The sequence below is a fragment of the Synchiropus splendidus genome, chromosome 16, assembly GCF_027744825.2.
Source record: "Synchiropus splendidus isolate RoL2022-P1 chromosome 16, RoL_Sspl_1.0, whole genome shotgun sequence".
Classification (NCBI taxonomy): Eukaryota; Metazoa; Chordata; class Actinopteri; order Syngnathiformes; family Callionymidae; genus Synchiropus; species Synchiropus splendidus.
Window position 1 is genome coordinate 20,698,918 of NC_071349.1, and position 22,848 is coordinate 20,721,765.

At 58.6% G+C, this 22,848-nt stretch overlaps 3 protein-coding genes across 11 annotated transcripts; 2 read left to right on the forward strand and 1 right to left on the reverse strand.

Moving 5' to 3' along the window:
- Position 1: 1 nt before the first annotated feature.
- sav1 (salvador family WW domain containing protein 1) lies at positions 2–4,303 on the forward strand. Its single transcript, XM_053844944.1, has 5 exons — positions 2–214; positions 874–1,338; positions 1,741–2,011; positions 2,079–2,234; positions 2,299–4,303. The coding sequence occupies exons 1-5, from the start codon at positions 121–123 to the stop codon at positions 2,507–2,509; spliced, it is 1,197 nt and encodes a 398-aa protein (XP_053700919.1). The 5' UTR covers positions 2–120; the 3' UTR covers positions 2,510–4,303.
- Positions 2,579–7,780, reverse strand: atl1 (atlastin GTPase 1). Its single transcript, XM_053844943.1, has 14 exons — positions 7,151–7,780; positions 5,895–6,145; positions 5,688–5,822; positions 5,498–5,602; positions 5,386–5,436; positions 5,264–5,320; positions 5,109–5,201; positions 4,917–5,055; positions 4,730–4,857; positions 4,602–4,658; positions 4,462–4,533; positions 3,933–4,364; positions 3,858–3,872; positions 2,579–3,793 (listed from the first exon to the last, which is right to left on the reverse strand). The coding sequence occupies exons 1-14, from the start codon at positions 7,182–7,184 to the stop codon at positions 3,677–3,679; spliced, it is 1,686 nt and encodes a 561-aa protein (XP_053700918.1). The 5' UTR covers positions 7,185–7,780; the 3' UTR covers positions 2,579–3,676.
- map4k5 (mitogen-activated protein kinase kinase kinase kinase 5) lies at positions 6,775–21,919 on the forward strand. 9 transcript variants are annotated; one of them, XM_053844933.1, is made up of 36 exons: positions 6,779–8,213; positions 8,455–8,699; positions 10,650–10,707; positions 12,366–12,456; positions 12,890–12,954; positions 13,026–13,081; positions 13,233–13,280; positions 13,748–13,790; positions 13,868–13,940; positions 14,894–15,025; positions 15,096–15,158; positions 15,221–15,302; positions 15,485–15,601; positions 16,063–16,141; positions 16,686–16,763; positions 17,262–17,320; positions 17,389–17,453; positions 17,622–17,660; positions 17,983–18,027; positions 18,089–18,131; positions 18,191–18,404; positions 18,496–18,519; positions 18,582–18,667; positions 18,737–18,778; positions 18,849–18,933; positions 18,998–19,077; positions 19,216–19,276; positions 19,840–19,954; positions 20,060–20,118; positions 20,187–20,290; positions 20,363–20,540; positions 20,615–20,683; positions 20,756–20,848; positions 20,919–20,989; positions 21,334–21,389; positions 21,550–21,918. In XM_053844933.1, exons 2-36 carry the CDS (start codon positions 8,592–8,594, stop codon positions 21,635–21,637), a joined length of 2,769 nt encoding a protein of 922 aa, XP_053700908.1. In that variant the 5' UTR covers positions 6,779–8,213; positions 8,455–8,591; the 3' UTR covers positions 21,638–21,918. The 9 variants fall into 9 exon arrangements, with proteins under 9 accessions (XP_053700906.1, XP_053700907.1, XP_053700905.1 ...); XM_053844931.1 differs by having other exon boundaries at positions 6,775–8,342; positions 21,334–21,919; XM_053844930.1 differs by having other exon boundaries at positions 6,776–8,213; positions 21,334–21,919.
- The last annotated feature ends 929 nt before the right edge of the window (positions 21,920–22,848 follow it).

The window sequence follows — 22,848 nt, forward strand, 5'->3', positions numbered from 1 at the left end:
CCGGCAGCAGCAGTCGCTCCCGCGAGCCCAATGTTGACTCTCCTCGCTCGCCGAGTCCAACGGGATGGTTCCGCTGGGAGTTCAGAGCGCCGCCTTGTTGATGTCCCCCAGACTTGAGTGATGCTTTCTCGAAAGAAAAGCAAGAACGAGGCGTCCAAAGCAGCCGAGGTCCACGGGAAGTACGTGAAGAAGGAGACCTCGCCGCTCCTGAGAAGTAAGCGCCGCCAGCTAGCCGCGGAGCTAAAGGCAACTTCGCAGCCGAGCCGCGACAACCGTGAGGCGGCCTCCGTCACGGAGGTCGCGGCGGCTTGGCCTCGGGCAGGCAGCGCACTCGGCGTCTGCCTCGGTCGTGGCTGTAGGGGACTCTTTAGCGGGGAAAGCAACCTGAGGCTAAGCTGGTAGCCAGCGGAGCTAACTCGCGCTGGTCCCAAAGTTTGCGCTTCCAACCAAGCTTGGTTTCACTACACAGTCCGTGGTCTGTGTAAACATGGGCGTGTGAAGAAGTTGTCAGCGAGGCTTTTGCAATTGTTTACTCAGAGCTTTGGGGAAGGGAGTCAACAGAGACGTCAGCCGGATGTGGCTGACATCAACACTCAGTAAAAGTTCAGGAATGTTCCGCTGGAGACGGCCGGACCGAGTTTGGCTGCAGACGACTGCTAAGGTGTCGAGCGCTCACGTGGTGTGGTGTTGCGGGAGTGTTTTTGCTCTTCATTTCTCGCCGTCCGGGCTCAGGAAACCGCGCCCCTGGCGGGGGCGGGGGCGGGGTCTCATCCCCCCGGCTCCAGCTGACCTGCGAAAGGTCAGCTGGCGCAGGCGGATGAGGTGGCGATGGTGCGTGTGTGGCCTCTGCTGACAGTTGCTGGCTCCCTGCAGATCTCATGCCCTCCTTCATCCGACATGGACCCACCATCCCACGACGCACGGAGGTCTCCCTGCCGGAGGTGGGACCCTCGCCCTATCCCGCGGCGCCCAGTCGCGAGCCAGCCATGGCTCGGAACAAGAGCTTCCTCCGCTCAGCGGTGCAGCGAGCTCCTCATGAGGCGGCTCGCCGCGAGAGCCACCGGCTGTCTGCGCCCCCGTACCTGCCCCGCAGCCTGGGGGACCTGCCCCACGAGTACGGAGGCTCCTCTCAGTCCTTCCTCAGCGACGTGAGCCCCATGTCGGAAAACGGGGACGCGGCCCGCTACTATTACTCCTCTGAGCCGTACTACGAGAGCCAGCAGCCGCAGCGCCCGGCCCGGAGGCTCCCGGAGGACTACCGATACTACGACCACGGCGAACACTTCCAGCGACTGCAGCGGCAGCACACCCCTCCTGCCCCCAGCCGGCCTCCGTCAGGTGCAGTATGCTCCTCTTCTTCCTCTCCTCCTGGAGCTGTCACGATGAGTCGCTCCAAGTGTGGCTGAGAACAGTGGCGTGTTTGGTGTCGCTGTGCTGCAGTGGGCAACGGTGTGTGTGTGTGTGTGTGTGTGTGTGGGGGGGGGGGCTTCGCGTCCATGAAGGAACGGGCCCAGTGTGAAGGGAGGAGGACGCAGTGGCAGATGCCAGCGCTCACTCGGTGTCGGAGACGACAGACTGGCCCAGCTCTACACCAGTGTCTCGGGCTGCTGTGTCCCACTCCCCCGACTCTGGTGAAGTAGGCTCTCTTTTGGGCTCCTCTCTGATGCGCCACATGCCACTGGCTTCAGTGAGGGCTTCCGCCAACTTCCCCTCTGAGACCCAGTCTGCTTCGATTCCCAGGCATCGGCCGCATCCAGGCCAAGTCGCTGGGGAACCTCTCCTGTCTGACGGGGGACGAGCTGCCCCTGCCCACGGGCTGGACCGTGGACTGGACCATCCGCGGCAGGAAGTACTACATCGACCACAACACCAACACCACGCACTGGAGCCACCCTCTGGAGAGGGAGGGGCTTCCTCCTGGCTGGGAAAAGGTGGAGTCGGCCGAATTTGGGGTCTACTATGTGGATCACATCAACAAGAGGGCGCAGTATCGGCATCCTTGTGCCCCCAGGTACCCTCCGCTCTGCTGCCTCGGTCTCTGCCCTGCTCTCAACGGCGCCCTCTCCCTGGTCCCGCAGCGTGCCGCGCTACGACCAGCCTCCGCCGCTGCCGCCGCCCGTCACCTATCAGCCCCGGCAGCCGGAGAGGAACCAGCCGGTGCTGGTGCCGGCCAACCCCTACCACACGGCGGAGATCCCCGACTGGCTGCAGGTGTACGCCCGCGCCCCCCTCAAGTGAGTCCCGGGACGGGGTGGCGCCTGACCTTCTGATGACCCCGCCTGTGGCGCTCCTCCCCAGGTACGACCACATCCTGAAGTGGGAGCTGTTCCAGCTGGCCGACCTGGACACCTACCAGGGCATGCTGAAGCTGCTCTTCATGAAGGAGCTGGAGCACATCGTCAAGTCCTACGAGGCCTATCGGCAGGCGCTGCTGTCCCAGGTGGAGCTCCGCAAGCAGCGGCAGCAGTGGTTCGCCCAGCAGCCCAGCAAGAACTTCCTCAACATGTAGCGGCCGCCGGGCTCCTCCCCCTCCTGCCCACAGCTGTTGGTTACACCACCGCCAAAAACGACAGCAATATTTATGTGTTTATAAGAAACGTGTCTTTATTTAAAGGTGCTTTGGAGGACGCATCTTCTCTTGCCTCCTGGCCTCACGCCAGGGTCATGTTTTTAACATTAATAAGCTACTGGAACCTTTTTTCAACACTTTGCCAAACGTGCAATTCATTTCCTGTTTGTTTCTTTCTGGAAGTGTTTTTAAGGACTGACGCTGCGATGCGAGTCCCGAACGGTCGTCCTCTGCTCTCCACCAGGCTCCGTCGCTGTGACCTTTCCAAGGTCGCAAGCGCGACCTTCAGGACCGCGGCTCTGGCAAGAAGCTTGGTGTTGTACATATCTGCTGTTGAGAGTCACGAGTACGAGACAATAAAGTCTGCAGTGAAGAACCGCGCTCGCCCTCTCATTAGCGTCTCGCAGGAGGAGGCGGAGCCAGGCCTCGCCGCGACGACGCAGCGTCCTGGCGCCGTGAGACTCCGATGAGCCTCGTCTCCAGGAGAACACCAGAGTTGAGGAGCCAAACGTTTCATCTCTTTATTCATCACCAACTGTTCCCCTCGTGAAGACGCAGAGGGACGAAAACAGGTTTCAGCAGAACCTCGGGTCTCGTTGTAATTTGGTCCCAGGTGGAGTGGCCGTGACACTCAGACCTTCTGTTCAGCAGAGCTCCTGGAGACGAGAGGGAGCGAGAGGGCCTCGTCTGAGTGGAAGACTGGAGCGCGGCAGAGGCTTGGAGCCCTCAACCCTGGAGGTCAGACCTCAGGACACGCAGGACAGGGAGCCGGGCCGCTCCAGAGCTGCTGACGGCGCCGACAGGTGAGGCCTGTTTCACAGCTCAGGCCAGCAGGACTCGGCCCTGGGCTGAAGCGGCGCCGCTGCCTGCTCACGGGAAACGCCTGTACAAGTTATGGCACAACACCACGCGTCACAACCAGCTGAGCTACAGGACAGCGAGGACCATGCTGACGACCACGGAAGAGCCGGGAAGAAAGGAGTCACAATGGGAAATGTTTGGCTTCAAAGCAACAGGGGAGAAACACGGACAGGAGGTGAAAGGTCATGGCATCTGGGCGAGTCCCCTCTCCCCCACCCCTCAGGAGCCCAGGCGCCTCAGGTCCACTCAGTTCTTCTTCTTGCCGCTGTGGCCGGCGGCCTCCTCGGCCGGCGCCCCCCCGGGGAAGGCCTGCTGGTACAGGTGTCTGTGGTTGGCTGCCACGCTGTACAGCCTGTGGATGGCCTGAGGAGGGCGACACGGAGGCGTCAGCTGGCTGCTGCAGCCCTCACCTGCAGCCGTCTCTTACCTCGTTGGTGCTTCCCTGGAGGAGACAAGTCACAGACGTCAGCAACATATCAGCGCGGCGGCGACGAGGCCTCACCTGATCCCACAGCGCGCCGGCCACCTGGTCGATGACGGCGCCCAGTTCTCTGTACTCCCCTGAGTAACGGATGTAGGCCCAGGTGCAGAGCGTGATCAGAGCCAGGCCCAGGACCATGTTGCACAAGCTGGCGATGACGTCCACGCCCACGAAGCCCGTGATGCCCGCCGCCACGTACATGACGAAGATGACCACGAAGAGCGTGGCTGGCGTCCGCGCGGCGTGGAAAATGTTCTTGGAGTCGTTGTGCTTGATGTACTGGACGAACACCTCCTCGATTTCCGCCTCCAGCTGCAGCAGGTAGCGGCGGCTGAACTCCTCGCCGCCCATCTTCTTCACGCCGCGGAAGACCTGCAGAGACTCCTCCATGATCACGCCGTGTCGGGCCTGAAGCTCGGTGGGCGCCAGGAAGGGCCGATCGCCTCCGCACACCTGCGGCGGGGAGAGACAGAGAGACGATGGCTCCTCTGCTGCTGCTGCTGCCGTCCCGGCTGTGCGGGGCGGGAGGCACCCTCGACCCCTGTCTCACCTCCTCCATTTTCTTGTTGTACATGTCCTTGGCAGCAGCCACCGCGGCCAGATTGTTGGCCTCCGCCGTGGCCTGGTGGGACAGGCAGCTTTAGGACACCTGTTCCGTCCAGCTGAGCTGTGGCGGCGGAGGAGGCTCACCTGAAGCATGGACTTGGGGTGCGGGAGCTCCTCCCCCTGATAGATCTTGATGTAGGCCTGGAGCACCAGAGAGCAAGCGTGGCGTGAACACACAGGTCAACTGAGGGGGCGCTGTGGTCCACTCTGACCTTGAAGTACTCCAGCAGGCCCCGACAGGTGATCCGGCTGCCGTTGATCTCCTTCACGTCGATGTTGCGGGGACTCAGCAACCACGGCACCAGCAGCTTCAGGTTGCTGATGAACTCGCCGTCGATCTCTAGAAGAAGAAACAGGGCATCGGAGGGGGGCGCAGCAGCGCGGCATGTGGGGACGCACCTTTTATCCTGCCGTCAAAGTGGGGGTTGGTGGCCACCTTGAGTCCTGGGTGAGGCATGAGGAAGCAGGAGATGTTGGTGAAGCAGGAGTGGATGTGCTTGCGCACGTTCTGCAGCTCCTCGTGCTGGTTCTCGGAGATCTGCAGAGGAGCACAGCTTCAGGCCGAGGTCAAGGCGCTCTCCACGGACCCACCTTCAGTCTCTTCTCCAGGAACTTCATGCCACCCTCCTGGCCGTAGGGAAACTCGTACGGAAAACTCCAGTCTCGGATCAGGAAGATCATGGACTGCGGGGACAGTTGCAGCCGTTAGAGCCACGTGTCGCCGCTCTTCGCAGGGAGCCAAGTACCTGGAAAGGTTTGAGGAAGGTCTCCTCCATGGCCAGCCGTCCGTACTCCGTGAAGAGCTGAAACGGAAGCGTAGGGCACCGTCAGAGACGGAGCGGATGCGGGGCGGCGTGTGCGTTCTCACCTGCAGGTGCTGCAGGTCGTCCTCCTGAACGTTCTGCGAGATGTTGTAGACCTGAGGAGCAGAGAGAAGAGCGTGAGCGGCCTGCTCCTCACAGGGCAGCGGGGCAGCCCACCTGCATGGAGCTGATCATGGTGCTGAGGGCGAAGACGGTGGCCGAGTCTCTCAGCGTGGACTGGCTGTCGAACGTCCCCTGAGTGTCCATGAGCAAGACGGCCACCTGCAGGAGGACGACACCAGGCAGAGCTTACAAGCTGCTGCAGGCTCCGCCCCAGAGAGGCGGGGGAGATCAACGTGCGTCCGACCTTCTTCCCGTCCGGCTTGTCCACCAGGAAGACCTCACTCCAGATCTGGATCCCGGTGGTCTCTCTCTCGGAGCCCCCCCTCCACGAGAAACCCGTGAGGGGCTCGTCGGAGTCTCCCAGCCAGTCGTCGGTGGTCTGCACACAGAAGGTCACGTCAGCACCTGAGCCCGCCTCTCGGCGCCGGACCACCCGGTCAGGGGCACCTACGTGGTTGTACATGTAGCGCAGCATGAAGTCCATCAGGAAGGACTTGCCCTTGCGGAAGGCCCCGGCCACGGAGATGGCCACCACCTCTCGGTCCCGGACCTCCTCCGCCAGCAGGATACGGCTCAGCGCTGCCTCGTCCAGCTGGAAGGTGTGGTCGTCCTTGACCAGCAGGACCTGCACGGGCCGGGCTCTGCCGTCGGGCTCCTCCTCCTCAGAGCTCCAGTCGTACACGTTCTTGTCTCCAAAAGAACCTGAGGAACAGAGCAGAGTGTGGGACTCCAGGCAGGACCAGGACCCAAGGTCACACTTCAGGAAACTTAACAGAAACGCACCGCAGAAAAGAAAGACAAAGAACAAAAGTACAAAACTGTAAAAAAAAAATAACAATAACGGTTGTCACAAGGCTGTGATGAAGACAGGATAGGAAATTCATTCTAAAAACACACGGCAGTGAAATGTTTCCTCCAGATTTCTGACAGTCCAAGTGTGTTCCAGTGCAGCTCTCCGATTCCCTGATGGCCCGCCAGGGGGCGCTCCAAACCTGATGGAGGAGGCCAGGGGAGCGACCTCTGCAGCCGCTCGCCGGGCCGGACTCAACCTGACAGAGGAGACATCGGATTGTGGGCTGCTGATTGGATGGATCTCAGGGGCCATGTGACCAACACACCAGCAGCATGCGAGGGGCAGGATGTTTCTGATGCTCTGCTGCAGGTTGGACGCGCTTCACCTTCTTCTTCTTGCCCCCCCCTCCTTCATCGCATCCCTGACCCTCACTGGTTCTTCTTCGTCCCCCGGTGCCTCCGTGTTTCCCGTCAGGAGCAGCGGTCGCTCGCAGCCCGGAGGCGTGTGACCCGGGTGGGTCCCCATCATCAGACCGCGGGGATGTGGGGGGGAGAAATGGGTCAGACAGAAGAGCTGCAGCATCCGCCTCACTTCCCGCCCTCAGCTGCTGGACAAAGCCGAGGTGTTTACTCCCGCTCTCTCGCATCATTCCGGACCAAGTGGATCACGTGACCTCGCGGGAGGCTCCGCCGACAACAGGACTCGGATTGGAATCCGCATCATGAGCAGCAGAGCGGCGTTTCCTCCCCTAGATTCTGGGCCGGATTTCTCTCGCCCTTCGAATGCGCCAGTGTAAACATCGCAGAGACGATGTTGGACACGGAACCGAGGCGAGCGTGAAAGAGCGAGAGCAAACGTCACCGCTCCTTCGACGGGAGGATGAGAGCTTTGGGCGTCAGGACGCGGACACTCACCCCAGCTGTCTCGGTTCTGACGCCGCTTCGCCATGGTTGTGTCCCGGGATGGTCTCAGATGGCGGGTAGCAGCTCGGTCATGGGCGGTGCTGGGAGCGCGCAGTGTCCGCCACAGAGATGCTGCGGCTGCTGCTGCTGCTGGATGATGGCGCCTGAGCTCTCTCGATGCGGTGCGCGGACCGGACGCGAGGTGGCGCTGGCTGCACGCCTCTGCTCAGGAGGAGTCGCGGCCGAACAGAAGAAGTCAGCTCTTAAAGTCGCAGGCAACTCCGAAGGCGTTGATCAGTGCGCGAAAGACTGTCGCGTATTGTTCACTAACATATTCGCGAGATCGCCCGATGCAGTCCCACCGTGTCTCCATCCTTCGCTTGGCTGAGAGATGGTGCGCACATTCTAACGCCTCATCAGCCGTAGAACAACGTGGCTGACTTGTTCTCAACACAAACTAGGACACCGATTAGTGTTGACCTCGCTTTCATTGAGCTTTATCTCCCCCAGTGTTTTGACGAAGACACTTTGTGACTTAATGAATGAATTGGAATCAAGAACTTCCTCAACTCAACTTTAAGTAAATAGTCAAGTACAGTCTTGTAAAACAAAAACATATATAACTATATGTAAAATAAACTATATATATAGTATAGTATAGTACAGTGTTTTCGATATCCCCATGTACGAGCTGCTCCTGAACGCACCACTGAAGTGATCCGCGGACTGGAGAAGCGCCTCTCGGTCCGGCCCGTCTCTTGGAAAAGACCCGATAAACCTGTGGTGTTGTGTCGGTATTTTTCTGATTTGGGCATGGTGGTGGTGTGTCGCGTATAGGCGGCCCTTTCCTCTGCGGAGCACGGTTCGGGGTCGGAGGCGAACTCGGCAAGTTTCGAAGGTCCGAGCTGCCGGTGAAGTGGATCCGGTGAGCGCGAGCTCCACTTTGCCACTGTTCTCGACAACAAAGGCGACACTTTGCTTCGAGTTGCGTTACTCGACGCCAGCGTGCGGTGGACGGACCGAGGAGCGTTCACGATGCGAGCCACGTCGGCCCACGGCTGTTGTTCAGGCGAAGGTAGGAGCCGCGCGCTGGACTGAAGTTGGCGCTGCTAGTTAGCGTTAGCGCTCTCTCGGGTGCGAACCTCTGCCAAGGCTGGGGACTCGTCTGCCGTCGCTGCGCGGTGAAGGTGGTGTTACTGCCGCTGTGAGTTCCTGGCTTCCGCTCGACTTAGTTGGGCGGCGGGCGAGGCTCGCGGGGCTGTCGACCGTGTGCCAGACAGACAGGCTGACTGGGCTCTCCTGTCCGTCCTCTACAGGGCATGTGGGAGCGGAGAGCAGCGCCTGAGCGACACTGATCTGCGCGGATCCAGGAAGCTGCCTCCAGTCAACACCCGGAACCAGGCTCGCTGAGGGCGACTGGATGTGAGGAAGGTTGGGCCGGGACCTGCACAACATGGATCTGTTTCCCAGACCCAGCGGCGAGATCCTGAGGAGAAACCCGCAGCACGACTTCGAGCTCATCCACAGGGTGGGCAGCGGCACCTATGGAGACGTGTACAAGGTACAGAGCAACGAGTCGCTTCCAGCCTGGTCCGGTGTCCTGGGTGAGAGCGGAGTCACCTCACTCCGCCTGAGGCGCAGCAGTGCTCACGCGGTAGCACTGCTCACCTGGGCTCAACCTTCTTCACCATAGACAGATGTAATGAATGTGTATGTGGCTGATGTCCTCACCCTGCTGTCGGGGAACCAGTAGCGACAACGGAACATGAAGGGAAAGAAAAGAAGTGGTTTTCACCTGGTGACCCTACAAAGACCTTAAATCCACAAACCTAGTCCTTGATGGTCCTCCGTGTCAATATGAAAGCACATGTGACGGGCGCTTTGGTGCAGCCGTCATGTCCCGTGTTCACCGGAGCATCACTCCATTGACCACTGGTTCATGACACAGGCGCTTAACATGACAGATGCCTGCTCCACGTGACTCAAAGAGGGCGAACTGCCCCTGAATGCAGGTCTCTACAGTCTCCAGTGTGCAGGCTGCTGACCTCAGTCATGGGGCCGCGCTGATGTCGGCGTCGGAACTGCTCTGATGGACGGCTCGTCGCTTTACAGAGGGTGTGGCCCAGAACTCAAATGTGTAAGCTATCCTGAATACAGTGGTTTGCCCTTTGGCTCCTGGCCCACGTCTCCTGAGAGAGGAGGGAAGATGCGTCCTGCGATTAAAGCTCTGACGTTCCTTCACCATTGCTCCGACCACAAAGCTGTTTGTTTGACCTACAGACCTCAACACTTTTGGTCACCAACAGCTTCCATCACTTTGGTCAAATAAGACGTAGCCTTGCAGAAGAGCACCGTCTAGTTCCACTTTCCTTGTAGCGGCATCTGCCGTTGACTCTCACACGTGCGCATGTGTGTATGTGAGTGGCCTTTGGTGAAGGGATTTGATCAAACTGTCCCAGTCACCGATGAAGCCCGGCATATGAGGTGCAGCGTGAGTGAAGGCAGTGGTGTCCAGCCCGTCCCAACCTCCCACAGTGTGGTGGCTCGGCACCCCCCCCTCCGTCCCACTCCTCACAAAGCAGCGGCTCAGGCTGGCCCCGCCCCCAGACAGACACTGGTGGAATGCTGCGCCTGGTATCCACCCGCCGCGCACAGGGCCGCGTCCAGCTGAAATATGATCGGGCCCCTGTCAGAGCATGCGTGTGGGGGGGGGTCACACTGCTTCATTACCAGTGGCTTGTTAGATTCCAGGCTCAACTGCGTGGATTCATGCCAGCTGTGCGTTGCTTCCTCCGTCACTGATAGTAGCTGTCAGTGCAGGGTCGGACTGGCGCTGCGCTTCACGTGTGGCACGTGGTGGCCACGTCTCCAGCATCGTGCACCACAAAGTGACCGCCCGGAGCCGTCCGCTCCAAACTGCCCGCCGCTTTCAGAGAGTTCTGGCAGCGAAGCCACGCGTCTTGCTGTTGTGGTGGAGGAGAGACGCGAGCGGCCGCTGAGCAAGATGGTGGCGTCTTCTTGAGCATCTCTGAGCCCTGGATGTCTCAGCTCTTGATGAACAAACACTGCCTGGTACGTGTCTGTACAGAGGCTCGACTGTGTGGCGTCGTGACTCAGAGAAGCTCGCGGCTCTGTTCTATCCATGACATCTTCTGTGAATACAGTGCCGAGGTGCGACTGCCTGAAACGCCACGACTGTTGTCCGGTTTTGTGATGCAGCGCCTGCAACACTTGTCTCCTGTAACGGCTCTGCTGTGCTCCAGGGCTTTGCCTCATCGCTCCCCTGCCTTTCTTGACCTGGATACCCATCTGAGCTCGGCACCGCTCGCGCTCATCCTCTGTACTGCAGCAGAACCCACTGCACTTGGGTCAGGGGGTTGATGGTTCCTGGCGGGGGGGCAGTGCAGCTGTGGGTGGCTCGTGATGGGGCCTTCCTTCACTCAACCTCCCGAGCTGCTGCTGGGTTTCCATCCAAGAACGACGCCAGCACTGACAGTGTTCTCCCTTTCAGGCTCGGAATATCAAGACTGGAGAGCGAGCTGCAGTGAAGATCATCAAACTGGAGCCAGGTACGTTAGTGACGGCAGCTCCTTCGTGTGCTCAGAGCTGGTGACCTCCTGGCTCAGGTTGTGTGTCGGTGCTGACCTACTGACTGAGTCTGTGCCATCCAGATTAGTGGGATTACAATCGGCCAGATGGAGCTCAGATGGAGGAAGAGTTTCCTTTGTTGGGACGCGAGCGGGTCCCATCTCTGGGCTGAGCCACCGTGCATTGGTTTGATGTGACTGGAACTCTGCTGCGATTGTCTGCACGCGTCGGTTTGTTTTTAGAATTGGACCGGTTTCGATGATCAGTGTGTGTGTGTGCGTGTGCACTGATGTTGGAGAGCGACAAGCTTGTTGTGGACGAGTCACTCCTGTGTCAGCGGCAGGTAAACACCTTTGGGCGGACCCTGATCTCAAACCGGTTGTGCCAGGCGGAGGAGATCAGGCCAGGTCCAGTCCTGCAAAGTTGCTGTTCACCAGATCCACTGAGCCTTACTGCTGCTCCTGACCTGGACAGTTCCGTCCCCAAATGTGGGATAAATAATGGCGTTCACTGTTCCCGAGTTTTTGCGGTTTCCGTTTCCCCTGTTCTAATATTCAGTTCTTTGAAATCCCGTCGCTGATGTCACCAGCGTTTTTTGTCGCTCATAATAAATGAAGTTAGTCAGTTCCTCTGTCACATTTTAACCCACAGATTAGAGCCTCCAATCTCCAGCATTTATTTTGAGAATCTTTCAGTGGTAAATCAGGTCAAATGTGTTGTTAAATTGAAGAGTACCTTTCCTCTGCCCGTGGGTCTTTTGACTGACAGCCCCCTCACGTGTAGCTCGCTCTAGGTGTCCGCTGTTTGGGCAAAAACGTTCACACTCTGAGTTGAAACTGAAACCAGTGAGAGGGAAGTGACTTCACCAAAGTGACAAAATTGTCGGTCGGCTTGTGAAGTCCTTTCACAGCACACGAAGCTGTTTGAGCCCGAGTTCAGCCCTGGTGTCTTGTGTTGAGAGCAGGAGTCTGCTCAGTGAGAAAGCCAGGGTTGAGTTGTGAGCAGGTCAATATTGACAGGAAGTCAGGCGCTCCCTGTGCACCTGTGTGGTGAACCCTGTCAGGGAACCACGGCAGAGGGGAGGAGCCAGGGCAGGCCGTGGCTGTCCCTCACTTCATGCTGATGAATTCCAGGAGTGTGTGTCCTCACAATTGGAAGCAGCTGGACTTTCATAGTTCTGTCCTCCTACTTCCTGCCGATCGGATGTGCTGGAGAGTTTCCCTCTCTGGGCCTTCTGCCCAGCGCTTTTGACGTTGGGAGTGTGTGGTTTTCCTGTAGGAGCTGGATTTCACTCTCTGACCTCCCGGTGGGTCGGACTGAGCTGCAGTGTGCCCTGTTGAGTCTGCACTTTTCCTTCAGGCGTGCGTGCGTGCGCGCACGCGAGCGCTGTTGAAGCCCATCTGTGAGGGCGTGTCTGTCTCGCTCACGTTTGGCTGCCGCAGAAGAAACTCTCCTCATCTGTCGACAAACATCCTGTTTGGAACAGTGAGGGCTTTAAAGCTGCGTGTTTGTCCATGATGCCGACGTCGCTCGCTGACGAGTGGACAAACAAATGGCGAGGCTGTTCAGGATGAATGAAACATGAGGGTGTTTCTTCATGCAAATAAACCCATCTCTTTTTCTCCCTCCGTCCTTCCAGGGGATGACTTTTCCATCATTCAGCAGGAAATCTTCATGGTGAAGGAATGCATGCACCACAACATCGTGGCCTACTTTGGGAGCTACCTCTGGTGAGAAGCGCTTCTCTGTCCCTGCCAAGTCTACTGCTGCGTTCATGCCAGGAGCATGTCAGCAGGCAGCTTTGAGCATCACCCGGCGTGTGCCAGCTGTGACTCCGGTAGCAGGGTCTGAGCCAGAGTGTGTTTTGTGGCGGGCCGCTCCGGCTCCCGCAGCCGAGGGCAGGTTTCGCCTGACGGGCTCGTCTGCCTCTCAGCTGCGACGGTGTGCTGAGCGGGTCCTTGCTAACAGGTTTGTCCGTCATCCACCGGCACCGCGGTTGGGCTCGGCAGTCTGGGCCAGGGTCGAGCGGTGGATGAGCCGCGTGAGCCCGAGCCGTGAGCTTTTGGCGGTGTGGCCACTCCAACATGGAGTTCTGCTGGAGATGAAATTGAAAAGTTCTAATGTCTCGGCTGCACTTTAGTCCTGTTTGTTTCTCTCTCACAGTCGGGAGAAGCTGTGGATCTGTATGGAGTACTGTGGCGGAGGGTCACTGCAGGACATCTATCATGGTGAGCCTCTCTCATTCTCTCTCATTCCACGCGCGTCGGTGTCCGCCTCAACACCTGCTTCTGTCCTGCAGTGACTGGACCCCTGTCGGAGCTCCAGATCGCATATGTGTGCAGGGAGACCATCCAGGTAACCCTGATGGCGTCGTGTGTGGCAGAAGTTGACAAGCCTTTCCGACCGCGCCAGTGTCCGTCACCCGCTTCCGTCGTCCCTCCGTGTCTCCTCAGTTGTGACTGCTGTGATCCTCTCGCCGGCTCTCAGTGCACCTCTTCTCTTTCAGGGTTTGGGATACTTGCACAGCAAGGGAAAGATGCATCGAGACATCAAGGTATGGTCTTGTCATTCACTTGTTTTACTTCTGACTCTCACGAGACGCCGGTTTCTTGTTGAGTAGCCGTTCTGCAGCGGGCCGATGAAGGTGGTCCAGTCTAGGTCCATGAGCTAGAGACGTGTGGTCTCTGAAGGTCAGGGCTGCACCTGTTATCTCAACTCTGTGCTGAGCAGCGAGCACTTCCTGCGTGCTCCGCTCTCACTGCAGGATGCTGCTGAGAGCTGCTGCCAGAAGACAAAAGACTTAGTGGCGTCGCAGGTGGAACGGAACACATTGTGTCACTTGCTATTCAGAAAGTGAATGGTTATTTAGACGTTATTTTGAATTTGTTTGATTTGTATTAGTTCGTGGACCTGGAAAGACGCTGTTTAAGCTGGAGTTGAGTGCAGCCCTGACTTTTCCCTTCATCTCTTGGGCTCTTCTGAAGGCAGTGCTGCTGTTCTCCCCTCTCTTCTGGTTTGCAGGGAGCCAACATACTGCTGACAGACGATGGTGATGTGAAACTAGGTAGGCTCTCTTCTGGCATTAGTCTCTTCCACCGTGTCCCCGTGAGGAATGCTGACGTTTATCGTCATGTGTTTCAGCTGATTTTGGAGTTGCTGCCAAAATAACCGCCACAATTGCCAAGAGAAAGAGTTTCATTGGAACACCGTACTGGTGAGTCACTGCAGGCGTGGACGGCAGCACTCTCTGTGGACCCGCCAAAATGTCCTCACAAGATCAGTGTCTTGTCAAAGATTGGTCCACACAGGAAAATTGGTACCTATATAGTAGGGACGGGCCGTAATGATGGTACACCATATCCCACCAAACACCACCTCCACCATTTCAATTCTGCGTCTCACAATAAAGTCGATTAACACGCGGCTCACTGGCAGCATTGGACCTGCACACGTGAACGTGAGGAGACCACGGCGTTTGACAGCTGACACCGGTGTCCCCATGAGGCTTCACTGATGGAGGACACACTCTCACAGGCAGCGCTAATGCTAGGAGCCGCCATCAGTCAGGGACCATCAACAAATTCTAAAGCCTCAAAGTCTGAGTGACATCTTCAATAAGGCCATGGAGAACAAGCATTTTAGGAGAGAGAGAACTGTGAGAAGGTTTTTCACCACACAAGACAAAGGACTGACAGTTTGGATCATGATCTGGAGAATAGACTCTGACTCCATGATCATTTCTTCACCTGATGGTTTCCAATGTTTCTTCAGCAGCATCTGTGTCCAGACTGCTCCATAGTTCAAGAGACATGAGACACAGCAGACAGACAGACAGACGGCTCCATTGAAGCCCTAAATAAAGCTGGCAGAGCAGCCTGTCAGACACCAGCGGCTTCTACCAGAGACCTGGAACATTGAGTTTCTCATCTCTGCACTGCAGAGTTCACTCTTCTATTGAGACGTCAACAAACACAATGGTGTTGGAGACAAACGCCACTCCTGAGTTCCATCATCAAACAGTGTCCAGAGAGACTGTAGATCATTGTCATGATCGCTGAAATGACCACATTTATTGCGACTTTTTTTGTCCATATGGCCCGTCCCTTCTGTACACGCACACACACTCGCGCAGGCCCGAGGTCGACTCTCTCTTATCACTGAGTGCAGGATGGCCCCAGAAGTAGCCGCGGTTGAGAAGAATGGAGGCTACAACCAGCTGTGTGACATCTGGGCCGTGGGCATCACGTCCATCGAGCTGGCTGAGCTCCAGCCACCGATGTTCGACCTGCACCCCATGAGGTAGAACCATTGGCAACAGAGCTGCTGTTGTGCGTCAAGTAGGGTCTCATTGTCCATGTTTGCCTTCCAGGGCCCTGTTTCTGATGTCCAAAAGTAGCTTTGCTCCACCAAAGCTAAAAGACAAAAACAAGTGGTGAGTGTCTGTTGGCCTCTCAACTTTCAGCCCTGTGTGCCATCTCACTTCTGCTATTCCAGGTCGGCTGCCTTTCACAACTTCGTCAAAGTGTCTCTGACAAAGAACCCGAAGAAGAGGCCCACAGCGGAAAAGCTGCTCTCTGTAATGCCCCATCTTTCTTCCTGCATGTTCTCGGTGCTCTGCCGACGCTCACACAGTCTGGTGGAGATGATGGTTCTGCTGTGAAACTGGTGCAGGGAGTGATGTGTAGTGTTCTGCCAACCTGACCGTGTGCTGCACATGCCGCTCAGTCGTGCTCTCTGTGGCGCTCTTGCTTCCTGCAGCACGTGTTTGTGGCACAGACTGGCCTGACCAAACAACTGGCTGTGGATCTCCTGGACAGGATGAACAACCCTGAGAACCATCAGCATTTCTCCGAGGGGGATGACGACGACATTGAGGTAGGCGGAGCTCAAACATGGTCTGGTCATGGTCTGAGCAGAGGGTTACGTGAGCCTGTACTTGGACACCCAGCCGTGGGCGAAGGGATGGAACGGCCCCGTGTCAGCTGGAGGCGTCTGTTCCAGTCCTGCTTTAGCTGAGCCGTGTCTGAAATGTTGGAAGAGTGTGAGGCCAGTAGTGGATGTGATCTGCATTGTTTGAATGTGGTTTCCAGTCTCAGTGTCATCCGCCCTCCATCGCAGTGACTTGAAACTTCCCTCCGTCTCAGGACTGATCCTGTGCCGTTTCCTGGCCGTAACAGTATGTGTCAGCCGCGTCGTGTCAGTGGCTCTCTGCCCCCTCATGCTTTAAATATTCTGGTCCCCAGTCATGGAGGACCTGAGAGTCGCATTGAGATTTCACATTTCATGCGCTGGGAAGATGCCTCACACGTGGTGACCGTCTCCTCTTTATGTTGCAGTCTCTCTCTGCCGTCAGACACACCATCCGCTCGTCCAACAAGCAAGCCAGGGCGGAGCGGACGCGCTCGGAGATCAACTGTGAGTCAACTGTGGCAACCTGTCAACCATGAAACGCCCGACCGTGCTGGGGGGTGGGGGTGAGGATGGCTGGTGGAGCTGCAGTGATCCGGTCGCATCCTGAGGTTGCTGATCTGGACCGGATGGCTCTGAGGAGGTCATGTGGCTCCAGAAAGGAAGAAAGTTTTCTAGGAAAGGTTTGAAATGACGTGCACAGGATCAGTGTAGTGTAAGGCAAGAGCGTCAGGTGAGAATGCCAATGTGGCTTGGTGGAGGTCAGCGCTCTCTGAGCGTCTGATCTGGTCCCTTGCCAGGTTGAGATTGGTGCTGACGGGATGATTGGGCAGTGGTCAGGACAGTCCCTCTGAGGGCAGCTGCCGTGCAGAGACATGAGACAGTTTGAGTCTCTTCTGAAGAGAACAGGAAGTGGTTGGGTTCCAGTGCCATCTCCTTTTCTTCCTCCTGTGCTGCCCCACTCCTGCGGTGTTTCCCTCCGTCCTGTGTGTGTCCTGTGTGCTGGATGGCTCTTGATTCATTTCCATCTGACTCTCCTTTCTCCATGAAGCAAGCAATGGGGCAGAGCATGGAGGCTCCTGCCCGAGTCCCAGCTCCTCTGAGAGCCGCCGCCGCGGGGGGGCAGCAGGTCAGTGACGGTGTGTTTGCCTGACCCCTCGGATCCTCTAGCATGTCACAGCTGACCATCTCTGCACTAACCAGCCTTATCGTCTAATCTATTGAGACTGGTTTGTGGTGCCACTTCTCTGGTGAAAGCTGGAACAAGCTGATTATGTGAAGCATTGTAAGCCGCCGGGTGACCCGGCCTGCGCCTGCGCTCAGTTGTCAGCAGCTTACTGTGTCTGCATCTGCTTCACGCTCCCCACCGGAGCGCACCGGTCTGGCCACGCTCTGGTGGGATCAGTCTTTGTCTCGGGGATCGGCTTCCGAGGCAGAACCATAACTCGGATCCTAGTCTGAATCGGATGACACGACTCTGTGGTGTGGTCCCGTCCGACCTGGAGCGTGGGATGTTGTCAGGAGCGGATCAGCACTGCTGACTGGGTTCACAATCACGCTTCTGACGCCCTCTAGCGACTGCGGCATGAACAAGGTCACGGCAGGTCTGTCTTCTTGTCGTTTCCAGTTGACAAGGTGCAGTTTGAAGCTCCTCTCCAGAAGGAAACAGAAGCTCATTCAGAAATGGTAACGTCCTCCCCGACTCAAACCTAAGTTGAGACTTCAGGTCAGAGCGCTGTGTGCTCTCCCCGCAGGATGTGAGCAAAGATAATGACTTCTCGTCCCCGTGGAGTCCCTTTGCTGATGGAGTGACCCCGAGGTGAGCGTCGGCCAGTCTTGCTTCCCTCTGCGTTGGATACGTGCGGATGCCGCGCTGATGCTAACCTGTCTTCCCTGCTGCACTCGAATCTGCCTGCTGGTTCCCTTGTTTTCTCCCTCCCCGTCTCACACCTCTGGCTCTGGGCCGTCTCTCGCCTTCATCCTGAAGGAGTCTTCTCAGAAGCGTTGAGGACGAATTGTTCCAACGGTAACGGTCACGTGTGCCTCAGTAGCTCCGCCTCTCCCCGTCACACCTGCTTGCTCTCTTCCTTCGACAACTGTGGTGTGCTGTGCTTCACTGTCGTTTCTCTGGATTCTCCACACTTGAAAGTGATCCACGAGGAGGAGTGCGCCGGCACGAGCTGGCCGTCAGCTGACCACTCTCGGCTGCTCAACCCCCGTGTGTGTGAGCGCAGCGCAGCGCAGGGCCGGGCGTGCCTCCCCTCGCCTCCTTCTGCCTCCCCTCGCCCCCGCAGGTCCACGTGAGAGACGTTTGACTCCCAAACTCATGCTGGTCTGTGTTTGCTCAGGGGCCACGTTACCCATCTGGACGATGCCTTCGAGGAAATGGAGCTGTGAGTCACATGGTTGAGATTGTCTTTGAGAAGCTGCTGAATGTGATTGTGAATATTTCAGGTCCACGCTGAAGCCCGGCGTCCCTCCCCCGCTGCCCCCAAAGGTCAGTGTCTCCAGTCGTCTGAAGGTCGGTGGGCTCTCCTGACTCTCCTTGTTCCTCAGCCTCGGTTAACCAGCTCCTCTGACGAGATGGGCCTAAACGATGAGCGCAATCTGACGGTGCGGAGGTTCCCCAACTCGGAGAACGCGGCGGCGGCAGCCGTTCGGCGGCGGCAGAGCACGCCCGAGCAAGGCAGCCAGGTGGAGCGCTCGTCTCCAGACTTCCTCTCTGCCAGCGTCAGCAGCCCTGGACTCCTGTCTCATGCCTCGGAGCCTGGTAATGTTCTCAGCCCGCTCTCTCCATCCTCACCTTCCTCCAGCTTCTCTCTTTCAATCGCTCTGCCTCTTCTCTTCTCTTCTCTTCCAAGCTCTCTGTACGTCTGAATGCAAAGGTGAGTCTGATGTGCTGAGCTGAGTGGCGACAGCGTTCTCATGGTGCTGCTCACGCCCACAGATGAGGACTCGGACGGCAGCCTGAACGGAGGGAGTCCCCGACCACCGCCCACACGGCAGCGTCGCAAGGAGAAGAAGGACTACCCCGTACGCCCCTCAGACTTCAGGTGGTCATGTGACACGGCAGTACAGTAAAGCCTCATGTCTCTCCTTCAGAAGCCGGCCATCAACGGCTTGCCTCCCACGCCCAAAGTTCTGGTGATGCCCCGTCCGCGTGGTGTGACGTGGAGGTGGCCCTTCTGTGGCCTGACCTTCTCCCTCCTTTCAGATGGGCGCCTGCTTCTCCAAGGTGTTTGACGGCTGCCCACTGAAGATCAACTGTGCCACGTCGTGGATTCACCCTGACACCAAAGGTGAGGCGGCGGAGGGGCGGCGCCCTGCGAGCGAGCGCTGACGCCGCGGTCTCTCTGGCTGCAGATCAGTACCTGATCTTTGGCACGGAAGACGGCATCTACACGCTGAATCTCAACGAGCTGCATGAAGCCACCATGGAGCAGGTGATGATCGTGGCCACCGTTGACTGTAGCAGTGACACTGGGGAGCTAGATTCTTTAGGTTCCTCCCTCCGAGACCCTGTGGCAGCACCTGGGTCTGGCTCACATGTGTCTCTAACCTGGTCCTTGTTCCCTCTGAAGCTGTTTCCCAGGAAGTGCACGTGGCTCTATGTGATCAACAACAACCTCATGTCTTTATCAGGTGAGTGGGAGCTCGGCAGCGCCCCCTGCTGTAACACGCCGCTTCTGTCTCCACGTCCCCTCCATGTCTGTGCAGCGACAGCTGTGGTTTGCTCTCACAGTGACACTCGGTTGAACTGTCCTCCTCGGCTCTGCTCGTGGACTAAACCTTCTCTCAGTCTGGCTGCGGAGGATGGAGTTACAAAGCGCCAGCTCTACTTTTGGTTTTGCTGCGGGTGTACTGACCTCTGTTCTCTTCTCCTCTTCCCTTGGACACTGTCCACCTTGCTCTCGCCTGGCTTGGTTTGATCTCCTACTAACTGGCTACATCAGAAGGTAATGCTGCTGCACACCACCACCACCACCTGTCTGTCTGTCTGTCTGTCTGTCTGTCCGTCCCTCCGTCCCTCCGTCCGTCCCTCCGTCCGTCCGTCCGTCCACCCCCCCCCCCCCCCCCCCCCCCCCCCCCCCCCCCCCCCCGCGGTGTTGCCCTCTGAACGCCAGGAGGGCAGGAAGTGAATGACGGTGGTGGGAGGTGCTTCCCTCCACATCTCAGTTCCATCACTGAGTGTTGCTTCTCTGCAGGCAAGACCTTCCAGCTCTACTCCCATAATCTGATCGGTCTGTTCGAGCAGCTGAAGAAGCCTGGCCTGGCAGCTCAGTTCCAGACTCACCGCTTCCCGGACAAGATCTTACCCAGGTGAGCTGGCACACGGCCCCTCGCCGCCGGGCTGGGTGAAGGTCTCCTGGCCACAGCTCAGCACGTCGGCGCTCCTCACAACAACCGGCTGTGTTGTCTCCTCAGGAGGTTCGCCTTGACAACCAAGATCCCCGACACCAAGGGCTGCCACAAGTGCTGCATCGGTGAGCTGCACCTCCACCCTCACCCTCACCCTCACCCTCACCCTGACTCCTCTGTGGCCCGTGTCCAGTCAGGAACCCCTACACGGGACACAAGTACCTGTGTGGAGCGCTACAGTCCGGGATCGTGCTCCTGCAGTGGTACGAGCCCATGCAGAGGTTCATGCTGATCAAGGTGAGTGGAGGCTGGAGCTCCTGCCGGTGCTCAGAGAGCCGCGCTCTCAAGTTCTGCTCCTGGTGTCTCCAGCACTTCGACTTCCCCCTGCCGAGCCCCCTGAAGGTCTTTGAGATGCTGGTGGTGCCGGAGCAGGAGTATCCTCTGGTGTGTGTGGCCATCAGCAAGGGCAGCGACCCCAGTCAGGTGGTTCGCTTCCAGACCATCGACCTCAACTCCTGCTCCTCCTGGTTCACTGAGACGGGAACAAGTGAGCAGCAGAGACCGTGCCGCCGCTGCCGCCGCCGGCCGAGCCGCTCACCCGCCTGTGCTCTTCCCCCTCAGGTCATCAGCAGGTGGACGCCATCCACGTCACTCAGCTGGAGCGCGACACCGTGCTGGTGTGTCTGGACCGTGAGTAGAGCCCCGCCCCTGGCCGCCTGCACCGGTGCCACCCTGCTGATCATGTGACCTGTTCCTGCCCAGAACATTTGAAGATCGTGAACCTCCAGGGGAGACTCAAGTCCAACAAGAAGCTGGCGTCTGAGCTGAGCTTCGACTTCTGCATCGGCTCCGTGGGTGAGTCCCACGCCGGCGCCCCCCCTGGCCGCCAGCGCCGCTCTGCTCACGCCTTGTGTTTGGCCCGCAGTGTGTCTGCAGGACAGCGTGCTGGCCTTCTGGAGACACGGCATGCAGGGGAAGAGCTTCAAGTCCAACGAGGTACCCCTGCCCCGCCTGCAGGACCCGGCTGCCCTGACCAGCTGGCTGGTTCACGCGTGAGACGTGAGCGGCCTGGCAGCCCAACTCTGATGCTGGGCTCATCAGTGGACGGCCATGGGCTCTTCATAATGCAGCGTCATGCTGCTGCGCTGGCTTGAGGGCACCGGCGCACGGGTGCTACTCCTGGGGGCGCACGGGTCCTCCAGGTTCCAAAGGTTGCTTTGACCCGGCCACGCTGGTCACACGGCCGAAGAGCCGGCAGGTTCCGAGCCGGCTCTTGTGACATCATGGCGGGCGTGTCCTGAGAAACGTGCTCACTTTCCTGTTGTTGTTTTCCTCGGCAGGTGACTCAGGAGATCTGTGACCCCAGCAGGGTTTTCCGCCTCCTGGGATCTGACAGGTTGGTGGTTGCTCAGGTGTTTGGGGAGGGGCTGGCAGTGAAGTCATGGGCTCCTCCCATCACTCGCTGCGCCTCTGTCCTGTCATCTGCTGGTAGCTTTCCCGACTGCACCTGAACCGTGGCTGGGCGCCGCATCATCTGACTGCTGTGTGTCCTGCAGGGTGGTGGTCCTGGAGAGCCGACCCACTGACAACCCCACGGCCCTCAGCAACCTCTACATCCTGGCTGGCCACGAGAACAGCTACTGAAGCGCCGCCGCCGCCGCCGCCGCCGCCATGTCGGCCCCTGGATCCGGGACCCGGCCAAGAGTTCTGGGGTTTATCGATGAACGTGACCTGAACCGGCGCTCGCACCTGCAGCCCCTGGTTCTCCCGCTTTGTAACTTTGCCTTGGCTGTGAAAACCTCCTCTCTTGCTCTCTCTCTTTTATCAACTTTTACTTCTCATTTTTGCACCGTATCAGCACTTTTGTACATTTTTAATTTAAAATAAAAACACAAAACGAGGGCCGGTGCTTGGTTTGTGGACGTCCGCGTCCCTTCCCTCTGGGGGAGCCGCTCTGGCTCCTCCCACCTGCGCTAATTGGCCTCAGGTGTGGACGCTGCTCAGCAGGCGCTGGAGTCCAGGAGGCGGGAGACAAGACTCGGCTGACCCCAGACTGGTGACCGAGCCGCCGGTGCTGCTCTCCTCTCCGCGACTGACACACACCAACCTGGTCAACATGAGCGAGGTCTTCAGGAGGAAAGGGAAACTCCCCCTGCGTGCTCGAGTACTGCGGCCACACGCTGCGCCGCCATCCCACAGGGTGAGATGAGGCTGGTTCTGCTGGGCGCTCAGGCTCAGCAACAGCCTTCGCTCCGTCGCCCTGGCGCTTCCCATGGACGCAAAGTGGCGAGTGCGTGGAGCCTGTGCTGCGCCGTGCCTGCACCCAGTCAGCCGCTGCCCCGTTGTCTCTCTGTGGGCACCGGGCTCTCTCTGGGCCTGGCTCTGTGAGGACCAGGCTCTCTCTGGGCCTGGCTCTGTGGGGACCAGGCTCTCTCTGGGCCTGGCTCTGTGGGGACCTGGCTCTGTGAGGACCTGGCTCTCTCTGGGCCTGGCTCTGTGGGGACCGGGCTCTCTCTGGGCCTGGCTCTGTGAGGACCTGGCTCTCTCTGGGCCTGGCTCTGTGAGGACCTGGCTCTCTCTGGGCCTGGCTCTGTGGGGACCTGGCTCTGTGAGGACCGGGCTCTCTCTGGGCCTGGCTCTGTGAGGACCGGGCTCTCTCTGGGCCTGGCTCTGTGGGGACCGGGCTCTCTCTGGGCCTGGCTCTGTGGGGACCTGGCTCTGTGAGGACCGGGCTCTCTCTGGGCCTGGCTCTGTGAGGACCTGGCTCTCTCTGGGCCTGGCTCTGTGGGGACCTGGCTCTCTCTGGGCCTGGCTCTGTGGGGACCTGGCTCTGTGAGGACCGGGCTCTCTCTGGG

Coding starts and splice junctions, on each gene's coding strand:
- atl1 (XM_053844943.1), bottom strand. CDS start 7,184: ATGGCGAAGCGGCGTCAGAACCGAGACAGCTGGG. Junction 5,056..5,108: donor TCCTGGAGAAGAGACTGAAG/GTGGGTCCGTGG, acceptor GCTCCTCTGCAG/ATCTCCGAGAACCAGCACGA. Junction 4,365..4,461: donor ACAACAAGAAAATGGAGGAG/GTGAGACAGGGG, acceptor TCCCCGCCGCAG/GTGTGCGGAGGCGATCGGCC.
- sav1 (XM_053844944.1), top strand. CDS start 121: ATGCTTTCTCGAAAGAAAAGCAAGAACGAGGCGTCCAAAGCAGCCGAG. Junction 215..873: donor GACCTCGCCGCTCCTGAGAA/GTAAGCGCCGCC, acceptor GGCTCCCTGCAG/ATCTCATGCCCTCCTTCATC. Junction 1,339..1,740: donor CCCCAGCCGGCCTCCGTCAG/GTGCAGTATGCT, acceptor TTCGATTCCCAG/GCATCGGCCGCATCCAGGCC.
- map4k5 (XM_053844931.1), top strand. CDS start 8,592: ATGGATCTGTTTCCCAGACCCAGCGGCGAGATCCTGAGGAGAAACCCG. Junction 18,779..18,848: donor CTCCCACGCCCAAAGTTCTG/GTGATGCCCCGT, acceptor CCCTCCTTTCAG/ATGGGCGCCTGCTTCTCCAA. Junction 20,684..20,755: donor CGTGCTGGTGTGTCTGGACC/GTGAGTAGAGCC, acceptor GTTCCTGCCCAG/AACATTTGAAGATCGTGAAC.